Raw genomic sequence first — 24,576 nt, 5'->3', positions numbered from 1 at the left:
ATGGGATAGTCTGGGTTGGAAGGACCTTAATGCTCATCCAGTCCTACCCCTGCCATGGGCAGGGACACCTTCCACTAGCCCAGGTTGCTCCAAGCCCTGTCCCAACTGGCCTTGGACACTTCCCACGATGGGGCAGCCACAGCTTCACTGAAATCAATTCCAGCCCCTCACCAACAACACAGGGAAGAAATCCTTCCACATGTCCAAAAACTAACCCTCTTTCAGTTTGCACCCATTTCTCACTGTCCTCTCACGGCCATTCCTGATGACGAGTCCCTCTCTGGCCTCCTTATACATCCTTTCAAACACTGGAAGTGGTGGAGTGTCCATCCCTGGAGGTGTCCAAGGAGGCCTGGATGTGGCACTCAGTGCCCTGGGCTGGTGACAACGTGGGGATCATCCAAGTCACAGCTTGGACTGGATGATCCTGAAGGGTTCCAACCTCAAGGACTCTGGGTGAAGTCCTACCCATCAACCAACTCCTCTATCCCTATTTTACCAATACCAAAGGTGGGAAGAACAGCTTGGGTGTTCCTTGAGATTCCAGGTGATGATGAACCTCCTGCCATCCGGGATGTCAGCTTTCCCAATGAACAAGAAACCTCCAGAACTCAGCACTTGCCTTTCCAGTGCTGGTGCAGCGACATTCATTTCATTCTCATGGGCAGAAGAAATGTAAAGCTTTTCAAATATTTTTAAGTGTGGGGTTATTAATGCCAGATTCCAGTGGATTGGGGAAAGCTCCCAACACATGCCTAATCTAGAACATGTGGTTTCGGGGGAGGTTTGGAACCAATATGTTTTCAACATTTTCAGGAAATTTGGTCTATCCAGATGAAAGCTTCTTGGACCCTACTGAACTATCAGTCAGTGATACAAACACTGAAACAAGAGGAATATTTTCCCTTTTCCCTGAAAAAGAAAGTGCTTCATTACCAACTCGAGAGAAAGCAATGGGTCTGCTGAAAAGCAGCTTTGGGACTGTTGTTGCAGAATATTTAGAGAATATGATAAATGATAAATCTAGGAAAACATCCCAGAAGTAAGTCACATCCTGTGCTATGAATTCTGGCACATCTTCCCAGGGTGGCTTTTTGAGAAGGAAGGGAGATCCTCGGCTGAGAGTGGAGGAAAAGTGCTGCCCACACTTACAGGAACCCAAGCCAGGGTGTGAACTAGAACTAACTTCAACAAATCTGAATACAGAGAATATGTTTGGTAAGGGAATGGGGAAGGAATCCAGACACAAAGTAGGGGAAGGATGAAACAGCGCTGTGGGATTTGTGAGTCCATAGCACAGAGCCCAGGGCATTCCAGCTTTGCTCGGTCACCACTTTTCCTTCTCTGCCTGCTTTTGTTTCAACTTTGTTTTAAAACTCCTGAAAATTCACGTGTGAATACAGCCACCCTTAACGGCCTTTGCCTGGTTACACCTTAAATTGAGATGCTCCTCAACAGCCCCACAAGCCAGAGCTCCCTTCCTGTCCTTCATCCAGTGGGATCTCGGTCCCATGCCATTCCCAGAGGCACCAGAGGGCCATCCCAGCCTGCTCCACCTGCACAACACTGAATTCCAGGAGTCTTCGCTTTGTGTTGCCCTGTCCCACTGTGCAGTGAGACAGTGACACTCGTGACCCCCCAGCCCTGTGCCGGACTGCCCCAGCCCAAAGCCAGTCTCCACCAGCCTGGGAGATCAAGGACAGTTTGCAGCTCATTTTGGGCTCTTCTGAGGCACTCCCTTGGCTCCATGCAATTTTTGAGGCAATTCTTCATCTCTTTGATGGACTTTCCATGTGCCTCCAGGGGAAGTGTCCTGCACTGAGGTCACTCCTGGGGCTGCTTGGCCACAGGGTGTGAGAGGAGCTCCTGCCCCGGCACCAAGGGCTGGGAATCAACTCTCATGTGGTGGCTTAGGGATGAGAGTGGCCTTTGCTGCCTCCCTGCTCCTCTCCTCACATTCCACCAAAGGACAAACCTCCCTGCATGTGTCATCCAGATGAGCAGATGCTGCTCCAGGAGCTCCATGGATCAGTAGCCTGCTCCCTCCCCATTCCTCTGATCCCAAACACCAGCCCCCAGCTCAAGCTCATCGGGCTGAAAACAAACGCAGGGAAGTCACAGCTCATCCCTGGAATCCCTGGAGAGACACGAGATGCCAGAGAGCCACAATCTCTCTTCTCAAACAGCTTCAGACCACGTAAGATCTCATCAGGAACAGGGGGTTTTTTGCTGTTGAGAAAGTTTTTTTTTTTCTCCTGCCAGTACTCAGAGATTTTTGCTTGGCTTGACAAAACCCAGGACTCCTTGGGGAATCATTTGGTGAAGCTCCTAAGGGCAGCTAAACTCAAATTTACAGATAATGCCAATAGTGGCAGCAGGCTGTGATGTAGTTTACCCTGGTCTTTAATCATATTCAAGGGAAAAAAATCTGATTACTGCAGATGATCAGAATCAAAGGGTGAACAGGAGACAGACCTAAGGGACAACCACTCATCAACCTGATTTTTGCTCCAGGTAAAGGTCAAAAGGAAAGGACAAAAAGAGCAGGATGAACTAGTTGTGCTCATGCATTTCACAGGTTTTTCCACCTCCAGGAGGATGATGGGACTCAAAGGGCACCAGGTGCTGTTTGAAGGGAGGTGCTGGAGCAGGTAGAGCCCCACCAGCCCTGTGTATCTCCTTCCTAAGGGCTTTTTGGCATGAGAAAAATACAGGTGCAGGAGTGTAGGAAAACCAGGATGGAACAGCTCCTATCCTTTAGAGGTCTGTCACCTCTGCTGTCACTTCTGTCACAGTGCTGGTCCCATCTAAGAGAGGCTGGATCCATCACCTCCTAGGGCTCTCTCCACCCTACAACCTCAGCTCTGCTCTCCAAGAGCCAGAGCTCTGCTGAAAATCCCTCCTCACTTTCTTGAGCAAGGCAGATGTGTCCCTGCTCACTGAAACGGGAATTTCCGAGGCTTTACAGGACACAAGGAACAACTAAGGTGATTTACCCCCTCCATCCCCTCCAGATCCACTGTAGGATCAATGGCAAGGCACCAGGACAGGCTGCTGGTGCCAGAAGGCTCTAAAAAAACAGCTCCAGCCTCTGAGTAGGTGCAAGAACACCACAGCACAAATGTGGTCACGAGCAAAGACAAAATCCTGCTCCCAATTAACTCCAGAGCCACTGTTGCTGGCAAAATCCTCCTGCACTGCCTCCTCAGAAACACAAAAAGCCAATCAAACAGAGATCTCCGCCCTCCTCAGCTCTGCTCCCACATCACCAGTCCCAGCCAAGTTCCTGGGGTTCACACCAGAACCTGTGGCCATCATATTTCATTTTCCACCCTCTGGCTGGCTCTGGAAGGAGGATGTGATGTGCCTTTTGTTTCCCTTCAGGCATTTCGGTTCGATTCCAAGCGCAGAGCTGACAAAGAACATTCCCAGTTCTAATTCGAGGATCCCAAGGCTTTTTTTGGCTGCTGGCTGGAGTCACCAGGCTGATTTTCTATCCACCACTGCACCCTCTTGCTGCCTTTATCAATCCCACATATTTAAATCCAACAATTTGAAGCGTAGCGTTACAGCTGTGTTTTTATTTTGTTTGTTTTATTCGGTTGTTGCCTAACACAAAACACTCTGACATTTTCAGTCACATCCCACTAAGATAAACAACGAACATATGTCATGAATTCCAGCAGAAATGATTCCCAAGTGGGGCAGCAGCAAGGTTTGAAGTGGGAGTATGAGAGGCTCTCCCAAATTGTTTGCTGGATGTTTGAAATGAGCTTTTCCCGTGGTTATCCAGAAGGAACCGAGGGCAGGTTGGAGGAAACCTCTCTGGCAGCCTCACCCCTGCAGAACGTGATGTGTTTTTCCTCCTCCCATCCATAATCCTGCCTAATTGGATGGAAAACCTCCATGGCATTGAGCAGCTGCCTGAGAACTGATGGATTAATTACATGGAAAAATGCAGGATCTATATCCAAGGACCTGCCCGTATGCATCCACACGTACTTACAGCTGGATGAACCTAAAAACAGGGAAAAAGGAGGGAAAAAAAAGGGGGAAGAAGGGGGAAAAAGAAGGAAAGCCAAGAGAGACCCCATCACTCTTGTGAGGATTGGATTAATTTGATAAGAGGGAAAAATAAGGGAAAAAAATGGGAGGAAAGAAATCCCAGGAGAGACTCTGCCACTCTTGGGAAGCTCAAGTGAAGTCCCTGCAGCAGCTGGGACACAGGGAATGCTGCCTGGCTCAGCCAACCCTTGCATTTATTCATTGAAAGCAATTAAGGCACTTCCCCAAATCCTGCTGGAATTAGTGGGATCAGATATGACTCCAACAATGTCTCCATACATCACGGCCAACAAAGCCCTCATGAAAACATTCAACCCCAGCCTCATTCACAGCTTTTTCCCCAGGGAATTCCTCACTGGAGAGCTCTGCAGCTCTGGGCTGGTGCAGCTGCTCTGTGACAGCCAAGAGGGTTCCAGTGAGTGCCCAGAGAGGGCACAGGGAGGACAATCACAACTGCCACCACCAGAGCAGCAGCTCCAGGTTTGGCTGCTCACAGAATCCCAGAACAGTTGGAAGGAACCTCTGGAGATCACCCAGTCCTAGGCAGGGTCACGCTTTGGAGCAGGTGACACAGGAACATGTCCATGTGGGTTTGGGATGTCTCCAGAGATGGAGACTTCCCTGGGAAGCTGTTCCAGGGCCGTGCCCCCTCCTTGGAAAGAAGTTCTTCCTCGTGTTGAGGTGGGACTCCTTGTGTTGTAGTTTATGGGCATTGCTCCTTGTCCTGGAGCCTGGCACTACACTCTGACACCCTCTGGAGATATTTGTATGGATTATGAGATCCCCAGACAGAAAAACAAGCTTATTCATCCCAAAATCTGCAGGAGGAGGATCCTTGTGGTGGCAAGGGCAGGACCTGACGGGGGGCTCAGGTGGATCTGATTCAGTTCCACAACAATTCCTCCACTTGGAGCGACCAGATGGGCTTGGGGCACGTGCTGAGCCTGCAGAACCTCCCTGGCTGAGGGTTTACCCACTGAAATCAAAGCTGAGCTGCAAATCCGCCAGCAGGGAGACAATGGAGCCTCTCATGCTGTGAGGAGGGAGCAGCAGCTTCCAGAGGAGCCCGGCCTTTCCAGCGCTCGGTGCAGCTCAGCTGCACTCACAGCTCAGCTGCAGCCACATTCCTGCCCCTCTGGAACATCTGCTATCCTCTCATTAGTGCTGGCCCTGTTTTGTAACACAAGGAACTCTGTGAGATTCCTGAAGCTCAGTGTGTGACCCGGGGCGTTCCGAAAAGCCCCGGCTCTCAGGAGTGGAATTCAGATGGAATCACCAGCCACTTCCAATAATGGTCCTGGCTGCTCAAAGTGCAGCTGGAAAAGGAGCTGAGCTCTGGTCAAGTTTGAGCACAGCCCCTGGGAACTCAGAACCCACCCACAAGTGCAGTCAGGGCAAGTGTCTGAAAGTGCCACCGAGGTGACAATGACCAGAGAATTCCTTCTCATCCTCAGCAGCTCCAGATCTCCCAGCAGCCACCCCACAGCCTCATCCCAACCAGGGAAGGAAAAACACCCACAGAGCAGCTCCAGGGATGGACCAGATCAGCAGCACCTCATCACAGCTTTGTAAATTTGTAAATAATGAAGCAGAGTTCCTGCTGGAACAATCCAGATCCCAACTGGAAGAGCTGCTGAAGAAGCCAGGGGGCAAAGGGAGGTTGTGGATGGGTCAGGACACACCAACCATTATTCCACTGTGATTCCTGTGAGCCAGGTTAATTCCTCACCCTGAACACCACACAACTGGGCTTGGGCCTCTCCCAGCCTTTCCTATTTAACAACCAACAGGGACAGCAACATAGCAGAGCTCAGGGAGGAATTCTGGGCTTCAGCACAATCACAAAATCATAAACTGGTTTTGGTTGGAAGAGATCTTAAAGGTCTTCCCATTCTACCCCCTGCCATGGGCAGGGCCAACTTCCACTATCTCAGGTTGTACCAAGCTCTGTCCATCCTGGCCCTGGACACTTCCAGGAGCACCCACAGCTTCTCTGCACAACCTGTGCCAGGGCTGGAACAGAGCTGGAACCAGCACCTAGACACCACTCTGGGTTTTTAGGGACAAGACCAAAACAGATTGCTGTTATCACAAGCCTGGGAATAACACAGAGATAAGGATATGTAAATAAGCTGCAGCCTTAATTTTATCACAGTAATAACAAACACTGACAGCAACATCCCAGGAAAGGGATGAGTTTATCCCCAAATATTAAAACACCACATTATTCCCAATTTCTCCCATTTAGGGAGAAATCACAGAGAAATTCTGAGGGAAATCAGTAAGAACAAACACTTTGTGGTGAGCCTTTCCTTCTGGGACAGTCTCCTGTGCTCCAGGATCCAGGAAATGTCCAGTATTTACTGCGTGCTCATCACCATGGTTTCGGAGCACAATAAGGCTCTATCGCCCTGCATCCATCTGTGTTTCTGGGAATGCCGGGGCTTTGGGAATTGCAGGGGCCAACACAAAGGCACCCATTGTTCTGGAGGCAGAGGGACGAACCTGCCCTTTCCACAGGAGAGGAAGCCAGCAGGAAAAGTTGCTATTGTGAGCTGGATATTAAAAAAAACGTGGAAAAAAAGTCCGATTGCATCGTCAGTGCTGCTGGGTCGGGAAAGGGGCATGGCTGGGACAGGGCACCTGTGGGATTGGGGGCTGCCCAGGGGGAGCCAGGCACCCCCACACAGACTGGCATCAGCTACCTGCTAAACCATCCCAAAAACATCCAGAATCCATCCTAAATGCACCCTAAAAGCCAGGCTGGCATCAGCTCCTGCTAAACCATCCCAAAAACATCCAGAATCCATCCTAAAGCCCCCCTAAAAGCCAGGCTGGCATCAGCTACCTACTAAACCACCCAGAAACCATCCTAAATCCATCCTAAAAGCCAGGCTGGCATCAGCTACTTGGTAAACCATCCAGAAAGCATCCAAATTCTACCCTAAACCCACCTAAAATCACTCTAAAAGCCAGGCTCTGGCAACAGCTACCTGCTAAACCATCCAAAACCCACCCTAAAACCACTGTAAGACAATTCCAAACCTATTCAAAACCAACTCTAAAACCATCCTAAAACCACAGTGAAATCACCCTAAAACCATCAAGCAAATCCAAAGAGGGTGAAACTGGACCCAGGTAGCTGGAGCATCACTTCCAAAGCTCCAGGTAGGAGGAGGGATGGGGAAGAGCTTTAAATCCCCCAGAATTTAATTTTCCTTTCAACCCAAAGCCATTTGCTGTGCTGGAATTCTCCTCCAGGACTTTCCTCGGCAGGAAGAACTGCCAAAGTAGTAGAAACCAAATTGTTGTCAGCTTAAGGCCAGCCATCTGCTCAGCCTCTTCCCAGCTGCCATGCTCCCAATCAAAGCCTGGAGAACAATCCCTGATGTTTCTCACCAAGCTCAATATGAAAAAAATCTAGGAAGGAAAAAAAAAAACCAAAAACAACAAACCAACAACCCTAAACCCAAAATGCAAAAAACCCCAGAAACCAGGAAAGCAGCCCGGCAGGGATCTAACTGGGAACAGAGATGAAAGTAGGAGAAAAAGAAACTATTTTATTTGTTTAAAACAATGTTTTTTAAAGAGTCCTATTGACATCTGCTTTGTAAATGCTCTGTCATTATTTATAACCTCCAGAGCACGGAATTGTCTCTGGAGTTACAACCATGCTACTCCCAGATTTTGGCTTTGTTAGCAAAGAGCCAGCAGCATTTTTACTGGCACTCTGGGAATAGAGATCTAACATTTCATACCCAGTTTATTTAAAAGTGGACTAATTTAACATCCTTGATGGTTCCTTTTAGCACAACTGTTGCTAATTAGCAGCTCCAGAATGATTTGTTCATCTGGGAGCAGCAGCAGTTCCACAGCAGCATAAATACACCAGGGCAAAAGGGAAGGAGGGGGGAAAGGAGAAAACAGGGAAGAGGCATTGGAGAGGGGCAGGTTTTGGAGAATTAAAGGAAAAGAAGTAACAGGTGGAGATGGGAACAGTGAGGAGAAAAAACAGAGTGCAAAGGGATAATCCTGGGCCTTGAGAAGCTGGGAAAATTGGTGGCAGTTTTTAAAGCTGTGCCAAAGTTGGTTCTGGTGGCATGGACTGGAAAGTGGCTTCAGGATGATGATCCCAGAACTGGTTCAGGCAGCAGCCCCCAGTGTTCCCATGGGATGCCCCAGGGCTGAAGGGATTCAGGGACAAGGAGAGGGACCTTGGCCAGGACACAGCCTCAGCTGCTTTAAGTGGCCCCAGGGCACTGTGGGTGCAGGGCCACAACCCAAAATTAGGCAAACCCAACCATAAAACATGTCAGGGGTCAGAAGGCTGAAACCAGAGTCTTTCAAGGAGGAGCCCCTGAAATTCCAGAGTCCTGTTGGAGAGTGACAGGATCCCACTGATGGCTTTGCACACAATTTTCCTTGGATTTTTGAACAAAGAGGCACCAAAGCAGCTTTGCTGCTCCCAGGTCCCATCCCTGTGGCTCCATGCCCTGGGCACAGCCAGGACCATCACCCTCCCCTGGCTGCACAGAACCAGCTCTGCCCTGTCCCAAAATCACCTCTTTCACAGCAAAAGGCTTGAAAGCAAATCCTCCAAAAAGAAAAAGCTTTTGGGAAAGGAACCACGTTCTCCCTGATGTTTAGAAATCATCAAAGCCAGCCTGTTGCTGGTACCAGGATGAGCAGGACTGGAAGAGCTGGGAAGGGTCGGAGCAGCCTCCCTCCAGCCCCAGCCTCCATGCTCAGATCACTTTGGTCTTTCCCTGCATGTGTAAAAGCACTTGAAAGTTCATAAAATTAATTCCAGACAAATATTAGCAAGGCATCAAGTGGAAAGCACATCTCCTTGCTTCTGGGAATTTATAGTTCAGCCACTTTTATCTTCGGGAGGCTCTTTGGAGATCAAAGATTTGATCAACTTTCCTTTTGCAAAACTCAAGAAGAAAACGGTGTTATCAGGACCATGACATGATTTTATTTATTAGTTTAATGATTCATTGCCCTGCTCTGACAGCAAGATTCCTTCACAAAGGTCTAAAACAAACAGCCTGAGCTCCCCAAGGCCGTGGCTCTGTTTGTTTCTCGATTTTATGGCTGTTACAAGGTCAAGCCCTGCCCTGACAGCTCCCACTTGTTAAGTGCAGCTCTAAAACCACCACAGCCAAACATGGGGCAACCACTTGCCAAAGCCAGAGGGACACAACCTGTCACTCTGGCAGTTTTCTCATCTCCATCACCTGTAGGGTCAAAATTCCTAATTTTCCAAAAGACACAGGTAAGAATCACAGGATCAGTGGGGCTGGGAAAGGTCTCTGAGACCACTGAGTCCAACCTGTGACTGACCCCAGCCCAGAGTGCCATGTCTGGGTGGTTTTTGGACACCTCCAGGGATGGGCACTCCAGCATCTCCCTGGGCAGCCCCTTCCAATGCCTGACCACTCTTTCCAGGAAGAAATTCCTCCTGATGTCCAACCTGACCCTCCCCTGCCACAGCTTGGAGCCATTCCCTCTTGTCCTGTCCCTGGCAGGAGCCTGACATGCCCCAGCTGCTCCCTCCTGTCAGGGAGCTCTGCAGAGCCAGAAGGTCCCCCTGAGCCAGGCTGAGCCACCCCCAGGTGTTCTAGACCCTTTCCCAGCCCCACTCCCCTCCCAGGACTGGATAAGGGTGGAAGTGCTCTGCATTTCTGGAGTGACTCAACTCTGAGCATCCAGGGAACATAATCAGGGAAAGGAATGCCAGTCATGAAAGGACAACACTGGGCACAAGGGTGATGGGTAAAACCTTCCTCAGAAACCAACCCTATCTCTCCTCAGCAGCTCTCTGCACATCTGGCAAGGCAGAGGCAGCCTGAGGGATGAAGTTAATCCCTCCCAACATCTGCCAGCAGCGCTCCATCAACTCCGCTCGCCTCCAGTGGGAACTTGCTACTACACAAGCAACTGGTGAAGACACCGGGATAGATTTCAAGGAGACTGGGAAAAGGACTGGGATGCTGCCTGAGCCATCTGAGCACCAGAGCGACACCAGCTCCAAAACTGAGAGCCCACACTGGGCTGGAATCACTCAGGGAGTCTGCACCAAATGCATCAGACTTGTCAGCATTCTGGGCAAGAGGAATCCAGGAAGTTTCACCAAGCTCCTTCTTGGAGCAGAGCCACAGAAAAATGCTTCTCCACTGTGAAATTGCAAAGATTTCAGAGGAGATGGGAGCTGAACTGGAAAACTGATGGTGATAATGGAGTAAGGACTTGGGCACAGAACCTTTCCAGAATCCAGTCCTTTCTCTGCTCCTACAAAGGGGATCTGTTTTTTCCTGCCATAGGGAAGCACGAGAGCTCTTCCAGGAGCTCATGCTCCTGTCTTTGTGTCATGACAATCATGGAAAAGCAGGACTGGAAATCAAATTCCTCACAAAGAAATCAGGAACCTTTCTGCTCTTCTAATCCAAGCTTTGTACAGCTTTGCCTTCCCTTCACACGGGATTTGGCCCTACCTGAGACTCCACAGCAACTCAAAACCCCCTTAAAGCAGTCACCAGTTTGGGATGCAGATGTTCCCAGCTGTTTGCTGGATTGTGAAAAGCTCCTTGATGATTTTAAGCAAAGCCAGGTGTGCAGGACAACAAATAAGGACAAAAAATTACAAATTAAACTTTAAACAAGCACCGTTCTAGGAGCCAAGGATGGAATACCTATGCAGCATTAATTCACACATGAGCTACAACTGCAGAAATCAGAACTCCTGGAATTCCTCATCTGGGAAGGGACCAAAATCAGTGGGAAACTGAGCAGGACTCACCGTCGGGCCCTTCGCTGCCTTTACTCCTTTTGTTCCGACGGACGCGCCTCCCTTCTTCTCCAACGTGCAGCTTCTCCTCGGGGTGGAAGAAGTTCAGCAAGGCCAGCTGTAAGGAGAGGGACAAGTTTAAGCATCTCTGCATCTCAGCCAAGCTGAAAGATTGGAGCCTAAATGCCAAATCCTTTCCAGCAGGGACGAGCAAGAGAGACAAGGAGGACGCGACACGGCTGCTCACAGATCTCAGCTCATCCAAGTGCCCTTGGAAGCAGTCTAGGACTTGGGAAAACTCCACCTGAAGGATTTCAGCATGGAGAATCCTTCCCCCAGAGACGAGAGACAGCAGGCTGCAAGGAGACCTATGGCTGGAAATAATCAAACAACTCAAAGGCCGATGCGATAATTCCTAATTTTTCTCAGCAAAACTTGCTCAATCCTGGATCTCCTTCTGCAGCATTACTCACTGCCAGTAAGTTTTGCCTCTCTCAACCTCTTCTCTGCAAGCCTCATTAGCTACTGAGATTCAAAGGTCTTCAGGGACCTTTAAATCCAACCCAATATACCACATAAATTAACACTTTAAACCTGCAGCAACATTTGTAACACGAGATTTGCCAGGAGGCAAAAATTTTATGTAGCGACCTCTTACTCAGAAAAAAATTACTGCTGCCTTAAAAGTCTTTAAAAGATGAACATCTCGACCCAGAAATTAGAATTTGGGGTTAGAAATCAGAATCCCAGCTACCCCCGGGTGTGGCAGCACATCCCCAGCGGCATTTTCCTGTTATTTTCACTTCATAAAAAAGGGAAGTCAAAGATCAATTAGGGACCAAACACCTTCTGTGTGTTACTGCATCCAACAGCCAGGGCTGCTCCGACCAGGATGGGGTTTTCTTGCTCAAGAAACTCGATCTGCTTATTTCAGCTGTAAATACACAGCAAAACAACAACACAGCCCAAGACAAGAACCAGGAGGCTTCAAAAAGCAGCCCCAGAGGTTATCGAACCCATCATTGTTCTGAGAACAAAACCTGGGGCATCAAAAGCATCTTTGAAGGAGCAGAGAAGAACAAACACCTCCACTGAATTGCCGGGCTCGTTAAGCTCCAGCCCATAAAAGTCCCTATCGAGAGCAATAATCACAAAAGGCCCTTGGCTTTTCACAAGCGCCAGGGCTCTCACCTCCCCTCTCCCTCCCATTCCCGAGGTATTTCCCAAGCACAGCTCCCCTCCCAGCCTCAGCATCCCAGTCCTTCACTCGGATTTTACATCTTGCATTTTGCTTTACTCCAACGAGCTCGGCTGCAGTCTCACAAATTGAAATGTTTGGAAACATTTTCGTTTCCAAAGGACAACCCCCAAAGCGTTTCTCAAATTCCCAAACCGTTGCTATTTCCTTCTGTCCCTGGGCAGGCAGGTTTGCAAAATTCCTCGGTGTTTGTCACTGCAATGATGTCGTGGCTGAAAGGACCCAGAAACGCTGTGGGATGATCTGGGATCAGCTTCCCAAAGTCCCACTACTGGGCTTTTAAACATCCCTAAAAGGCAATGATGAGTAAAGCTTACCTGCCTGAGGAAGGCTTACAGGGTTGCATGGACAACTGAAGGCTGTCATTTACAACAAGGAATAAAGGATGAGAACAATTCCCAAAGCACCACCATGTTCCCAAAGCTCCCACATCCCACTGCACTGCCCCAGGTGTGGGACACCGGAGCAGGATGCTCCTGCAGGCACCACCAGCACCTTTCCTGACACACCACAGCACAGCCAGGGATGAGAAAAAGTGAATTTCTCTTTAAAACCCTCATTTAACTCACGTTGAGACACTGCAGAACTAATTGAAGGAACAAATGGCATTATAATTTGGGTTAAAATGTCAATGAAATCCTCAGAGTGGCTTTGGAATGCTGTTGTTGCCTGGATCATTACTGGATTTACAGAACAAGGTAATAGAGGCTCTAATAGAAACAGAGGCTGTTCCTCCAGGCTGAACCACCCCAGCTCCACTGCTCTGCTCCAGGTTTTAACCTGATGTCACGTGTCACTGACCACTCAGAAAAACACTAAATTTTGGATAAAAGTAATCTGTCCATTAAACTCTGTATTTCTAGTCAGGAAGAGAAATGACAGTGAGGGTGAATGACTAAATCACACCTTTTACTTAAAAAACAAACCCACAAAACCGTGTTTTCCAGAAGCAGTGACACAGCCCACCTGGGAATGGCCACAACTGTGAGCAGGGAGAGGGGCCATCCCCAGGGTGGACCTTCCACAGAGCTGTGAGTTATGCAAACACCAGCAGTGACCCTCCCGTGACTGGCACGGAGGGCTCAGGGGTCCTGCTCGGGATGGAGGGAATGCTCAGATCCCCAGGAAGGTCAGGGGCAGGGAAAGGGTGACCAAGGCTCTTGTAGCCACCCAAGCTGCCAAAGGCCAAGTGGCTCTCAGGGGACTCAAGGGCCCCGTTGTTCCAGGGCTGCAGCTGCCCGAGCTGGGGATGCTGGGCCATGAAGGGCCCGTCTGTGTCCAGCTGGGAGCTGCTTTTTCCATTCACCACCCCCCAGACAGCACTGATAAACTGGGGAGAAATTCCTCCCTGTCAGGCCCTGGCACAGGTTGCCCAGAGAAGCTGTGGCTGCCCCTGGAACTCTGGAAGTGTCCAAGGCCAGGTTGGGTGGGGCTTGGAACAACCTGGGATAGTGGAAGGTGTCCCTGCCCATGGAAAAGGGGTGGAATGAGATGAGCTTTGAGGTCCCTTCCAGGCCAAACCATCCTGGGATTTCATCATTCTATGATAAAGTTTTAAAAACATTTTTCCTTGCTCCATAACAAACCCAAGACTTCCTGTCTGAGTGCATTTTTTCTCTTTTCAGGGCTTTAAAATCCTCTTTTCTCAATCTAAATGTTAAATTTGGCCTTCAGTGGGGATTAATTTTTATGATGTTTAAGGTTTCTTCCTTCCTCTGCATCAACCCTGGGCTCATGGGGCACCCCGGCTGTGCCACCTTCTGGAGAATTCTAGAAGGAATTTTTACTTAGTCCATGATTCCACTGAAACTCCTCATCCTCAAAGTCATGGAGAGCAGATTCTCTCAGCTCACTTTCAGAGCCAGAATATTTTCTGGAGTCAAGCACACACAGCTTTTTTAGGAGCAGATCTTTTCCCTGCACAGTCTAAACAATCCCCATTTCCCTCCTCCTCCAAGCTAAAGCCCTCAAATCACCCTTAATTTTAGAAACACCGTGGGTTTAATCAAGAGAATCACTCACTATAGGATGCAAAAAGGTCAAAAAGCCAACACAGGAAAAATCCCAGGGGAAGGCATTCCTCAAAATAACCTGGGAAACAATAGCACAGGCAATGCTCGCCGGAGGGAATCGGATCTGCCTCGGTTTCTCTGGGCAAAATAAAGCAAAACAAAGGCACACAGAGCTGGTTTTCCCTGCAGAACCTGCCTGGGAACATTGGACAAAGCTGCTGGAGGATGGATGTCAAGGGAGCACAGTGGGAACTGCCAAAATAACAGGGCCTCTCAAACTCGTTTGTAGATGGACATTTCACACTCCATACAAGTAAAGGATAAAGAAAGGTATTATAATTTTTCATAAAATAAAATATTTGCCTTGTCATTCCAGGCCCTTGTCAAAAGTCTCTTGAAGAGCCACTGGACACTAAGGGAATGTATTTCCAATGGTCAAACAGCCTCAAAGGAAGAAAAGTGAAAAATATAAACTCACCCCATGCAATTATACACAAAGCATGGACTTTTCCTTAGGCTAAGTTGGTAGGAAGAACAAGTGTATTCTTCCAGCAGAAGGGAAAAACACCCAAACCTTCAGGTGTACAAGGCCTTGTGGGTGAAAAGTGAAAAAAACCCAAAGATTTCCTGCCTCTAACAGCTCTCAATTCCTCCTGACAAAGCAAGTCCAGCCAAAGATCTCATCCAGAAACCACAGCTCAATGTCTTAAAGCACCTCAGAAAATAAGCATGAACTGACCCTCTTGCACGAGTGTTTAACAGGGTTGTTAAAGTCAAATTCCCTCTTCCTTTGCAGTTTGGGAGATCAGCAGTGTGAGGAGCATAAGAACCAGCCCAGGCTCTGCAGCAGCATTCTCTGCAAGCAATATTGTTGTTTTTTTAGTGCTCTCAAGTTCAGCCTGTGGTTCATAGGAGCAGCTACTTGAATATCAGCCCCATTGTCCTCCACAGCTTTGCCTCTGGTCACACGTGGTGCACAAAATAAAAAGATCAAGCAGATAATTTATATTCCAACAGCTCGGAAAGAAGCTCAAGGAGTAGCTTTGCTTTATTGAAAAGAAACCCCATCCCACATATTTCAAGAATTGTTTTTGTCATCGTTTCTTGCTCCTCATAAAAATGCAAGGAGCAAACGAGGGAACAATTCCCATTTCAACGTGACAGAACTTTGACACCGTGTCTTGTCTGCAGGACAAGCCACAGCCCTGCCTGCCAAACTCGTGGAATGTCACCAATACCATGAGGGGAGGACCAGAGATGGAGAGAGCAGAGATGGTACAACCTCCTCTGCTCACCTTCCTCCCCAAACCTGGCACTCCCAGTGGGAACCCTTGCCAGGGCTCTGGAGCAGCTTCCACACCACAACAAACCCCTGCCCTCAGCTTTTCCTGTGTGAAGCTCCAGTTTGGTTCTCACCTTCAAGATGCCCAGAACTCCTCTGGTCCCTGTTGCTTCATCACTTCCCTCCCAACTCCAGCCACATTCCTGCTCTTTCCAGCTGTTCATCCTGAAGCCCAAGATCCCAAAGGCACAACCCTTCACCCTGGAGTTGACACAAAATCCCAACTCTCCCTCATTCCAATCTGCACTTAGGGATCCTCACTGGTTTTCAGATACAACAGGGAACTTCAAAAGCATTTTCCACCCAAAGCTGTCCTATAATCCCAAAACACCAGCGATGCAGGGAATGGGTTGGACTTGATGATCTTGAAGGTCTCTTCCAACCTTGTGATTCTGTGCTAAGGAGTTTATCCAGGCAGAAAGTTTGGCTGGCAGGAGGGATTGAGCTCTGGCCGGGCAGGAGCTGTAACAGCAGAGCCAACACTCATGAGGAGCTTCACAAAAATGACAGCCAAGGAGTCAAGGGAGTATTTGACCACTACAACACAGAAATGACCTTGGACTTGGAGGTGGACCATGGAATGCCATGGCCTGGGGGCACAGCACCTGCCAGCAGGCAGGAACTCCCATCTCAGCACATCTACACCCTGAATATGCCACCAGTGCTTTTGGAACAGGATTTGAGATGCTGCCAACGTGCTGAGCACTGGGTCAAAATCCTCTCCCAAGGACTGTGCAATACCAGTTTGAAGAAGGCCAGGGAATGACACTCTGGGTCTTCCAAGCACTCCAGTAACAGACACTGACTGGAGACCAATGGAAGAGCAGGGAGGTTTTCCCAGGAGTTATTGGTGTTTTACATTCAGTACCCAGGAAAGCCACAGCGCTTTGCAGGACAGAACCCTAAATCCAACTGCCAGTTCTCAACCCGAGCCAAAGTGATGGACAGGGAATTAATTGCTATCAGAGCAATTAAAACACCTTATAAACTTCCCTTCAGATCCAAAACTTTCCCTCTCTCTTCCTCCTTTCCATGCGGAACTGGGCTTTAAGCAGACCTATGACAGCAGGATCACATCCTGCAACTCCAACTCTGAACAGGAATTTCCTCCTTTCCTCTAACCCAAACCTTCCTCAGCTCGAACTCAGCTTAGTTTGGTAAGCAACATCCCAAATTCTTACATTTTCACACTGACCCAACTGAACACACCACTTGATTTTTAGTTTCAATCAGCTCAGGGAACCTGGAGCAAATGCAGGTAAACCTGGCAGGTAAGGACATAGCAGAGGAGCAGGCAGGTGGATTTGCTCCTGGTGGGAGGAGTGAAGTGCAACTTTGGAAAAGGAAGGTTCCAGCATTTCTTCAGACAGAGAGAATAACCTATGGAACCCTCAGAAACTCTTTCTGTCCTAAACCTCCACAGAAAATTGGTTTCAGCACAAAATGGAACCACTGTTTGAATCTCTGGATTCCACACACCCCACAACTTTCCCTGACGCAATCACCAAAATCACCAAATTTGACCCCAAACTAGCCCCACCTCAAGCCTAAAGGCTGTTTATCCATGCATTTGTCTAAGACACCTTTCCCTGGAGCTGCCTTGTGCTGGAGGGGAGCTGGTGGCTCCCACAAGGACTTTGATGGGGGGACAATGCCACGGAGGTGGACACGGCTCCGGCTGAGCAACAGCTCAGGCTTCCCATTCCTTACACCTGCTGGCACTGAAGGGAAAGCTCAAACACAACCCAGATGTGAGCAGAACAAGGTCAAAGCTGAGTTTAACACTGCACATGAAGACACCTGCAGTGAATTTTTTACTGGTAGCAGGAATAAGAGATTCCTGCTGCAGGCTCTGGGTCCGGCACAGCAGAGCCAGGGGAAGTTCCTTGCTGGGAACAGGCTGGTTAAACGCTGAGAGGGATCAATGTCAGCAAGGTAAGGAACTTAAATCAGTTCCTTTTGCCTCCCAAGGAAATCAAATTTAGCTGTGAAGCAGCGCCAGGCAGGGATCTGCTGTCTATTAGCAGGAATTCTCAGTTTTTCACATTTTAATTAGCTTTTGTAGCCCTTTGCAGGCCAATTTTCAGCCAGCTGGGCTACGCCCCCCTCCAGATGGAGGTCATGGGTTCTTCTCCTTCATTCCAGCAGCAATTCCTTCCTTATTTGAGCAGTTATATTCCCAAAATATTCATGCATTTTATAAAACACAGCACACACTTGATCTGGGGGAACGCAACCCTCAGCACTTCCATACCAGCCATAGTTCCTCTTCCATCCTCCAGATGCACCATTGCTCTTGCTCCTCATGACCTGAAGCTTCTCCAGCATATCCAGAACAACATGAGGCCAACAGCACAATCCTCCTCAAGCCAGAATACCTCTTAAAAATATTCCCCAAACCAGGAGCTGCTCCAGCAAAGAGCTTCATGCCCCTGCTGCTTCCCTTGCAGCATCTCTGTTCCTTGCAAAATGAAGAACTGAGCTCCCTCCAGCCTGAAATCATCCTTGGGGCTCCTCCTTTGGAGAAAAACTCCTTTTGTCAGGTTTGAAAACACTTTCAGGAATATCTGGAAAGTCCTGCTAGCCATGGCAGGAACAATGACCTCAGCTGCTTCTACAACCAACATAACACAGACCATAACGTGCACAGGGACCATTCCCAGAGGATGTTCTGGATCACCTCCACTGAAAGTGCTTCTTTGCCCTTCAATTCCTTCAACTCTGACCAATTCCAGACATTTCTCAAGAGACAGGAGCACTGACATCCCAACATTTGGGAAGAGCAGCTGATTCAATGAACAGTCCCCCTGTTTGAACCCATCTCCAAAGCAGACAAACACTCCAGGTGGCCAAGCCACCTCTTCCTGCAGGAGGTGACCAACCAGATCCTGCCCTGGAGTTTTCCATTGGGAATGTGGCTGCAGGATCCAAATGTATGGCATTTTTCAGTTATTTGGTGTTTGGCCTTTTATCTCCATTCTACATAACCCCATTGCCTGGAGTGGGACCAGCTGCAGCAAAGAATTGGTATGGACTCACTCATGGATATGGATCCATATGGGAGAAAGTTACAGGAGAACATCTGTCAGACACTGGAGCTGATGAACTTCATTCTGTCCTTGCTCTCAGACAAACCCTCCTATTGGGTTTTGGGGAGGAAATATTTGAAAATCTTCATAATTTTTAAATCTTTCTGCTGTTCAGATAATTGAGCTGCTTAAGGAAGAGTCCAAGGCCAGGTTGGGTGGGGCTTGGAACATCCTGGTCTAGTGGAAAGTGTCCCTGCCCATGGAAAAGGGGTGGAATGAGATGAGCAGTGAGGTCCCTTCCAGGCCAAACCATCCTGGGATTTCATCATTCTATGATAAAGTTTTAAAAACATTTTTCCTTGCTCCATAACAAACCCAAGACTTCCTGTCCGAGTGCAATTTTTCCCTTTTCAGCAGAAGGACTTTAAAATCCTCTTTTCTCAATCTGAATGTTAAATTTGGCCTTCGGTGGGGATTAATTTTTATGACGTTTTATTGGAAGAAGAAGAACGGAAGGGAAAGAAACAGGAGGAGGGAATCAAGTAGTCCAAATTGAATTAAAATGAAAACAAGTCTGCTGAAAATGTAACACCCACAAAATAATGCATCCATGAAATAGTGTGGATAAACAGCCCACTGCAGCAACTGGGAAATAATCCAGGCATTACCCAGCCATCCACATCAAGAGTGAAGGTTTTAATGGCAATTCCCACACCTGCAGGGATGCACGGAATTGTGGTGGGAGACAGTGACTGCCTGGTTAATTCTATACAATAATCTGCTCAAATAAATTACGCTCTGTTGCCTAATTAATCAGATCCCCTGCAATTAACGTCAAGGAGCCAATGACCTCATGCAGACAGGATTAAGAGCTCTGCAAGGCTCCGTTCCGGGCACAGCCACGGGAACAAGTCCCCGCAAGGCAGGGCTGGGTGCAGTGCCAGAGATGCTCCTTCATGCAGGAATTGCAAAACTCCACATCCTACAGGGACTCCCCGGAAGCCAACTGGACATGGCATGGGAATGAGGGGAATAGGGAATGTCTCCTCATGCTCTGGGTCCAGGGAGAACCAAGGGGCTTCTCAGCACGTGGCACTGCCTCCAGATAAACGTCCTGCTTCCCAAAAATTGGATTATAGAAATGTGGAATGGTTGGGCTTGAAGGGACCTTCAAGAACACTTGGCCCACTCCTCTGCCATGGACAGGGACACCTTCCACTAGTCCAGGTTGCTCCAAGCCTCATCCAACCAAGCCTTGAATATTTCTAGGATTGAGGTATCCACCTCCACTCCAGGCACCCTGTGCCAGTGGTGGTAAAAACCACTCTTATTGTAAAAAACCTCAAATTCTACTGCTGTTTAGTTCCCTCCTGGCCTGGCTTCCCCTGCCTGTGCGAGCTCAGCAGCAGGAATTGCCTCCTCTGGAAGTGAGGACATCTGGAGCAGCTCCCACAGCCATGGCACCCACCAAAACCACCAGCATGAGGGGAAAAGAACACCCAGCACTTCTGGCATGGATCGTTCCAGAAGCAAACCTGTGGCACCCTGACCCACCTGCCAGCTGCGTCATCTCCTCACCCTTGGAATGTGCTCTGGGATATGTGAACAGCTGAGGGAGTCAGAGGAGGCAAATGGGATCCCTGGTGGCTCCATGGAGTGCCTGGAGCGGTGCCATGGGATTGACCAGGCTGGCTCTGCCCCACCACGGCCTGTGCACTGGGACAGCACTGCCCTGAGCTACAAGGGATAAGCTGAATCAGAAATGCCATGATGTGCTGTGGAAACTCTGGAAAAGGAGCTGGGAGGAGCTCAGGAATGTGAGCTTTGCAAACCGCTATCTCACAGCCGGTCCCAGCACCGTGCGCACCCCCGGCCGCCTCCAGGCCCAGCTCTGGGGCCACCAAACCCAGCTCCACTTGCTGCTGCGAGCACCAGACAGTTCCTAATCACAACAACATTCCCCACTCGCTCTCCACATGGCAGCAGCTCCGTTTTCCATCCAAACAACCCATCCCAAGCCCCCACGGCCCGGCCAGCGAGCGCGAGCAGCTGGCACGGCACGAGCGAGCGGATCGCGAAGCCGCGCGCAGGAATTCCATCACCTTCCCACCAAACAAACCTCAACCACAGCATTCCCAGCGCTCTGGCTGAGGGTGGGAGCCACAGCAGCCCCAGAGCAGAGGCAGAGGTGTGAGTTTGTGCAAGCCAAGCCTTTCTGAGCCTGGCTTTGAAGTGCAGAGACCAACGCACGTCTTCAAACAGCGCCCGAGGCTGCACAGCAGCATCGGCTCGGCGGCTCCCGCCATGCGCCGCAGCCCATCCAGATGTTTCCAGCCAGGCAGCCAGGCCAGCTGCTGCACAGCTGCCTCGTGTCGGGCTGGGGCAGCTCTTGGGAGGGAGCAGAGCTAGCTCAACATCCCCTATGACATGTTCTGACTCTGTGAGGCTGAAAGAAAAAGGGTTTGTGCTGGCTGAGTTGTTTGTCGAAAGGAGTTTAAGTAAGGAAAGTAGTAAAGGATTTAATATTTCAGCTCCTGGATGGTGCTAATGCCTCTGCAGCAGATGGTTCTCTATCCTGTGGTAAAACTGAGGCACTGAGAGGTTAAAAGAACACAGAAGGCTGAAAAAACTGCAAGGTTAAAAAAAAAGGAGCCAGAAAAAGAATTTCATGGGCAGTTCTGTCCATACCCAGTGGCTAAACTGAGGCTCAACTGGCTTGGACTACTTGGAGCTGGCCAGCAGCTTCTGACCCTGGAAAAGAGACAATTCCAGCAGCAAAGGGTGGAGAATTCAAGACCATGGGATCCCAGACTCGTTTGGATTGGAAGGACCTTCAAGCCCATCGTGTTCTACCCCTTGCCATGGGACACCAGACTAGGTTGCCCCGAGCCCCATCCAACCTGGACACTCCCAGGGCTGGGGCAGCCACATTGGGTAACCTGTGCCAGGGCCCACCACCCTCACAGCCAGGAATTCCTTCCCAATATCCCATCCATCCCTGCCCTCTGGCAGTGGGAAGCCATTTCTTGTCCTGGCACTCCAAAGTCACTCTCCAGTCTCCCACAAAACTCCAACACACAACTTGGGGTGACACATGAGCTGGAGGGCTGGAGAGGGGTCTCATCCAGGCACTCCTCACACTCACCAGTAACAGGAAATGCTGCTGTGGTGAAGGAAAATTAGGAAAACAACCCCCTCCTGCAGCCAGGGACTGTTTTCCTACTCTGTGCAAGACAAGCAGTGACATCGCTTGGGGCTCAGCATAAGAAAAAAAAAATACTGTTTACAGAGAGAATTTTGCAACCTCTCCAAATGTCATTCTGGGTCATATTTTGCCCATGATGGGGACACAAAACCTGAGGGAAACTCCAAAGGCTGTGGAGCCCCAGGGTGCTCCCTGCAGCTCCTGCCTGGACATGGAGAGGCATCACCACGTGCTGGAGAAGGACCCACAAACCTTCTGAAGGCTTGAAATTGAAGAAGGATGGAAAATGTTTAACTTTTGCCAGGAAAAAGTATCAAATATATCCTCCTAGGATTTTTCAGACAGCTTGGTTTGGGTTTGTTTGTTGTATTATTTTGTATTTTTTTTTTTTTCCTAAAGTTGAAACTGGTTTCCTAAATCATCCTGGACAGACAAACAACCAGGGACATCACACAATTTAAAACCCAAACAAAGATGAGTCCACTGGTCAACTTTTGCTACAAATTGAGTGGATTAAACCCTTTATTTTTCAATAATGACCAGTCATGCTGCCTGCAGAGCACTGAAAGGTCAAGGGCAGGATCTGGCTAAAATCCCACTCCCAAGGAGCAACAACACCAGGGACCAGCTGGAACCACCACTGTGGGATTCCCCGGGGGTGATCAGGTTCAGGATTTTTATTCCCCTGACCCCTGGGATCAGTCAAGCTGGGAAAAGCTCCCACAAAACAGCTCCAAATGAGAGGGATATTTTACCATAACTTTAAATAAACAAGAGCAGAGGAGAGAGAGGAGATGCTGCTGGGAACTACAAAGGGGAACTGTAAACACAACAGCAGATAAAGCAGATGGATGTTTGAAACAACCATTTGCACTGAGGAAAACACATGGGATCCGTCCCCAAGCCCGCAGGGAATGAATTTACTGCAGCCAGAAACCACGTGCTGCAGTCAAATTTCCATTTATAACCATTACCTGCTAAGCCTGAAAAACCCACAAATAAAATCCAGGGCAGCAGAAATTTGTAACGTTGCAACAGGAAAAACCAAAGGACTGAGGATTCCATGTGGAGAGAAGGACACTGGGAATGCTGCTGCAGGGAGCTCAGGGTGCCCAAGGGCAGAAATGCATCTGGTGGTTTAATTCCCAGAGAACTCGGACATCCAGCACCCAAAGGAGAGGGAAATGCTTGGTCTGGATCACATCAGCCTCAGTTCTGACTCTCCTTTTCTTTCTCCAGCAGAGAAAACAATTTGATTTTTATTATTAGCCTGGAGAGGTGCAGGGTGGAGGTGGGAAGTGAGTGAGCAGAGCAGGAACCAGCCTCTGGTGAGAGATCTTCTGGAAGTAGCAAAGCACACAAACTACCAATAAAACAGCCTTATAAAGTGAATTATTTGGGAATGACACCACCTTTTAACAATGGTATTTTGGTAGCAGCTCCCACTCCCCCGGCAGCACCTTCACCTATAGCTTGTGGCTGAATTTTAAAGTTTAATTAATTAAACCATGGCCAGGGAGGCAGGAGGAGAATGTATTGCTTTGGACCACAGTCAAATAACAGATGCAGACACTGGACTAACTGAGACACACTTGGCACTACTGGAATATGCCAGACTCCCAAAAAAGCCCATTCCCCACTTCTCTTTGCTCTGCCTACACATGGCAGCTCCTCACACAGGGCTGGGATTAAAGGGGGAACATTTCACCAGTGCTGGGAAGGGATCCTGAGGTACATGTGTGATCCTAGAGAAATTCAGGGAATTAATGAGCAGCCTCCCCTCCTTCCCAGATGCTCCCATATATCACTGGGCACGGACAGCACAGAGTCAGACAACTTTATGCAGCAAGGTCACCTTTCAAAAGGAGAAGCCACCCAAGGCCTCTTTCAACTTTTAGAGCTGAAAAAAACAAAAGAGAAAAGGAGAAAGAACATCTGAAAGGGATGAAACCCCCCAAAATTCACTTCACTGCTAACAAACAGCTCCCCACGGCCTGAGCGTGCAGAGCCGCCCTGAACCCTCTTCCTTGTGGGATGCCAAAAGCACTGTCAGTCTTGCATTCCCAGAGGAGAGGAGGGATTCCTGAACCAGCTGTCTGTGTGCAGACAGCTCCAGCAGCAAGTCCCAACACCTTCCCCTGCGGCCCTGCTTTCTGGCCTCACCCACAGCCGTCAGGGGCTCTTTGAGTGTTGACAAATCCTGTTCTGCACAGCTCCCCACCACGGGAAGCAACAAAAGGCTGGGCTGTGCTGCTGTGGATTAGCTGCTCTCATCCCTCTAGCCAGGAGCTGTGCCTGTTCCCTGTATTCATCAGGAGAATTCCTCACCTCAGCCAGGCATGAGGCAGAAAACCCAGGGAAAGACAACAAACAGGGCTGCTTATCCCACCCCATGCTCCACCAGAGGCACCAGGAGAACAGAAGTGGTCTTCACTTCAAGCACAGCCTCAAGCTGTGCCAGGGGAGGTGCAGGCTGGACTGCAGGAGGAATTTCTGCATGGAAAGGGTGGCCAGGCATTGAAGGGGCTGCCCGGGGAGGTTTGGAGTGCCCATCCATCCCTGGAGGTGTTCAAGAACACCTGGATGTGGCACACAGTGACAATGTGGTCCCAGGTTGGACTGGCTGATCTTGGAGGGCTTTTCCAAGCTCAGTGGTTCTGTGTGATAAGTGAAAAAGCAGCACTTACTGCAAGCAGAACACTCTGGGCAGGGAATGTGTGAACTGTCAAGCTGCTCCTCCACCCTTTTCCCTGTTCAGCACCTCCAGCACCTTTCCTGACCCTCAGCCCTGCTGCAGCTGAAGCTCCATCCCTGTTCCAGCATCTCCTCTTGACACCAATGCCAGCTCATGTCTTTTAGCAGCAGTTATTCAATG

The 24,576-nt window shown here is 49.2% G+C and overlaps 1 protein-coding gene across 7 annotated transcripts in view; it reads right to left on the bottom strand.

The window, feature by feature from the left end:
- The window catches only part of EDA (ectodysplasin A), a 60,133-nt gene that overhangs the window by 13,559 nt on the left and 21,998 nt on the right, over window positions 1–24,576 (bottom strand). For all 7 annotated transcript variants that reach the window (XM_064712659.1, XM_064712658.1, XM_064712657.1 and 4 more), the window contains exon 2: window positions 10,868–10,973. In XM_064712659.1, the coding sequence (XP_064568729.1) occupies window positions 10,868–10,973 (106 nt within the window). The remainder of the gene's footprint in view (window positions 1–10,867; window positions 10,974–24,576) is intronic.

The sequence above is a fragment of the Zonotrichia leucophrys genome, chromosome 4A, assembly GCF_028769735.1.
Source record: "Zonotrichia leucophrys gambelii isolate GWCS_2022_RI chromosome 4A, RI_Zleu_2.0, whole genome shotgun sequence".
Lineage (NCBI taxonomy): Eukaryota > Metazoa > Chordata > Aves > Passeriformes > Passerellidae > Zonotrichia > Zonotrichia leucophrys.
Note: the sequence above shows the minus strand (reverse complement) of the source record. Positions and strands in the feature narration are given on the sequence as shown.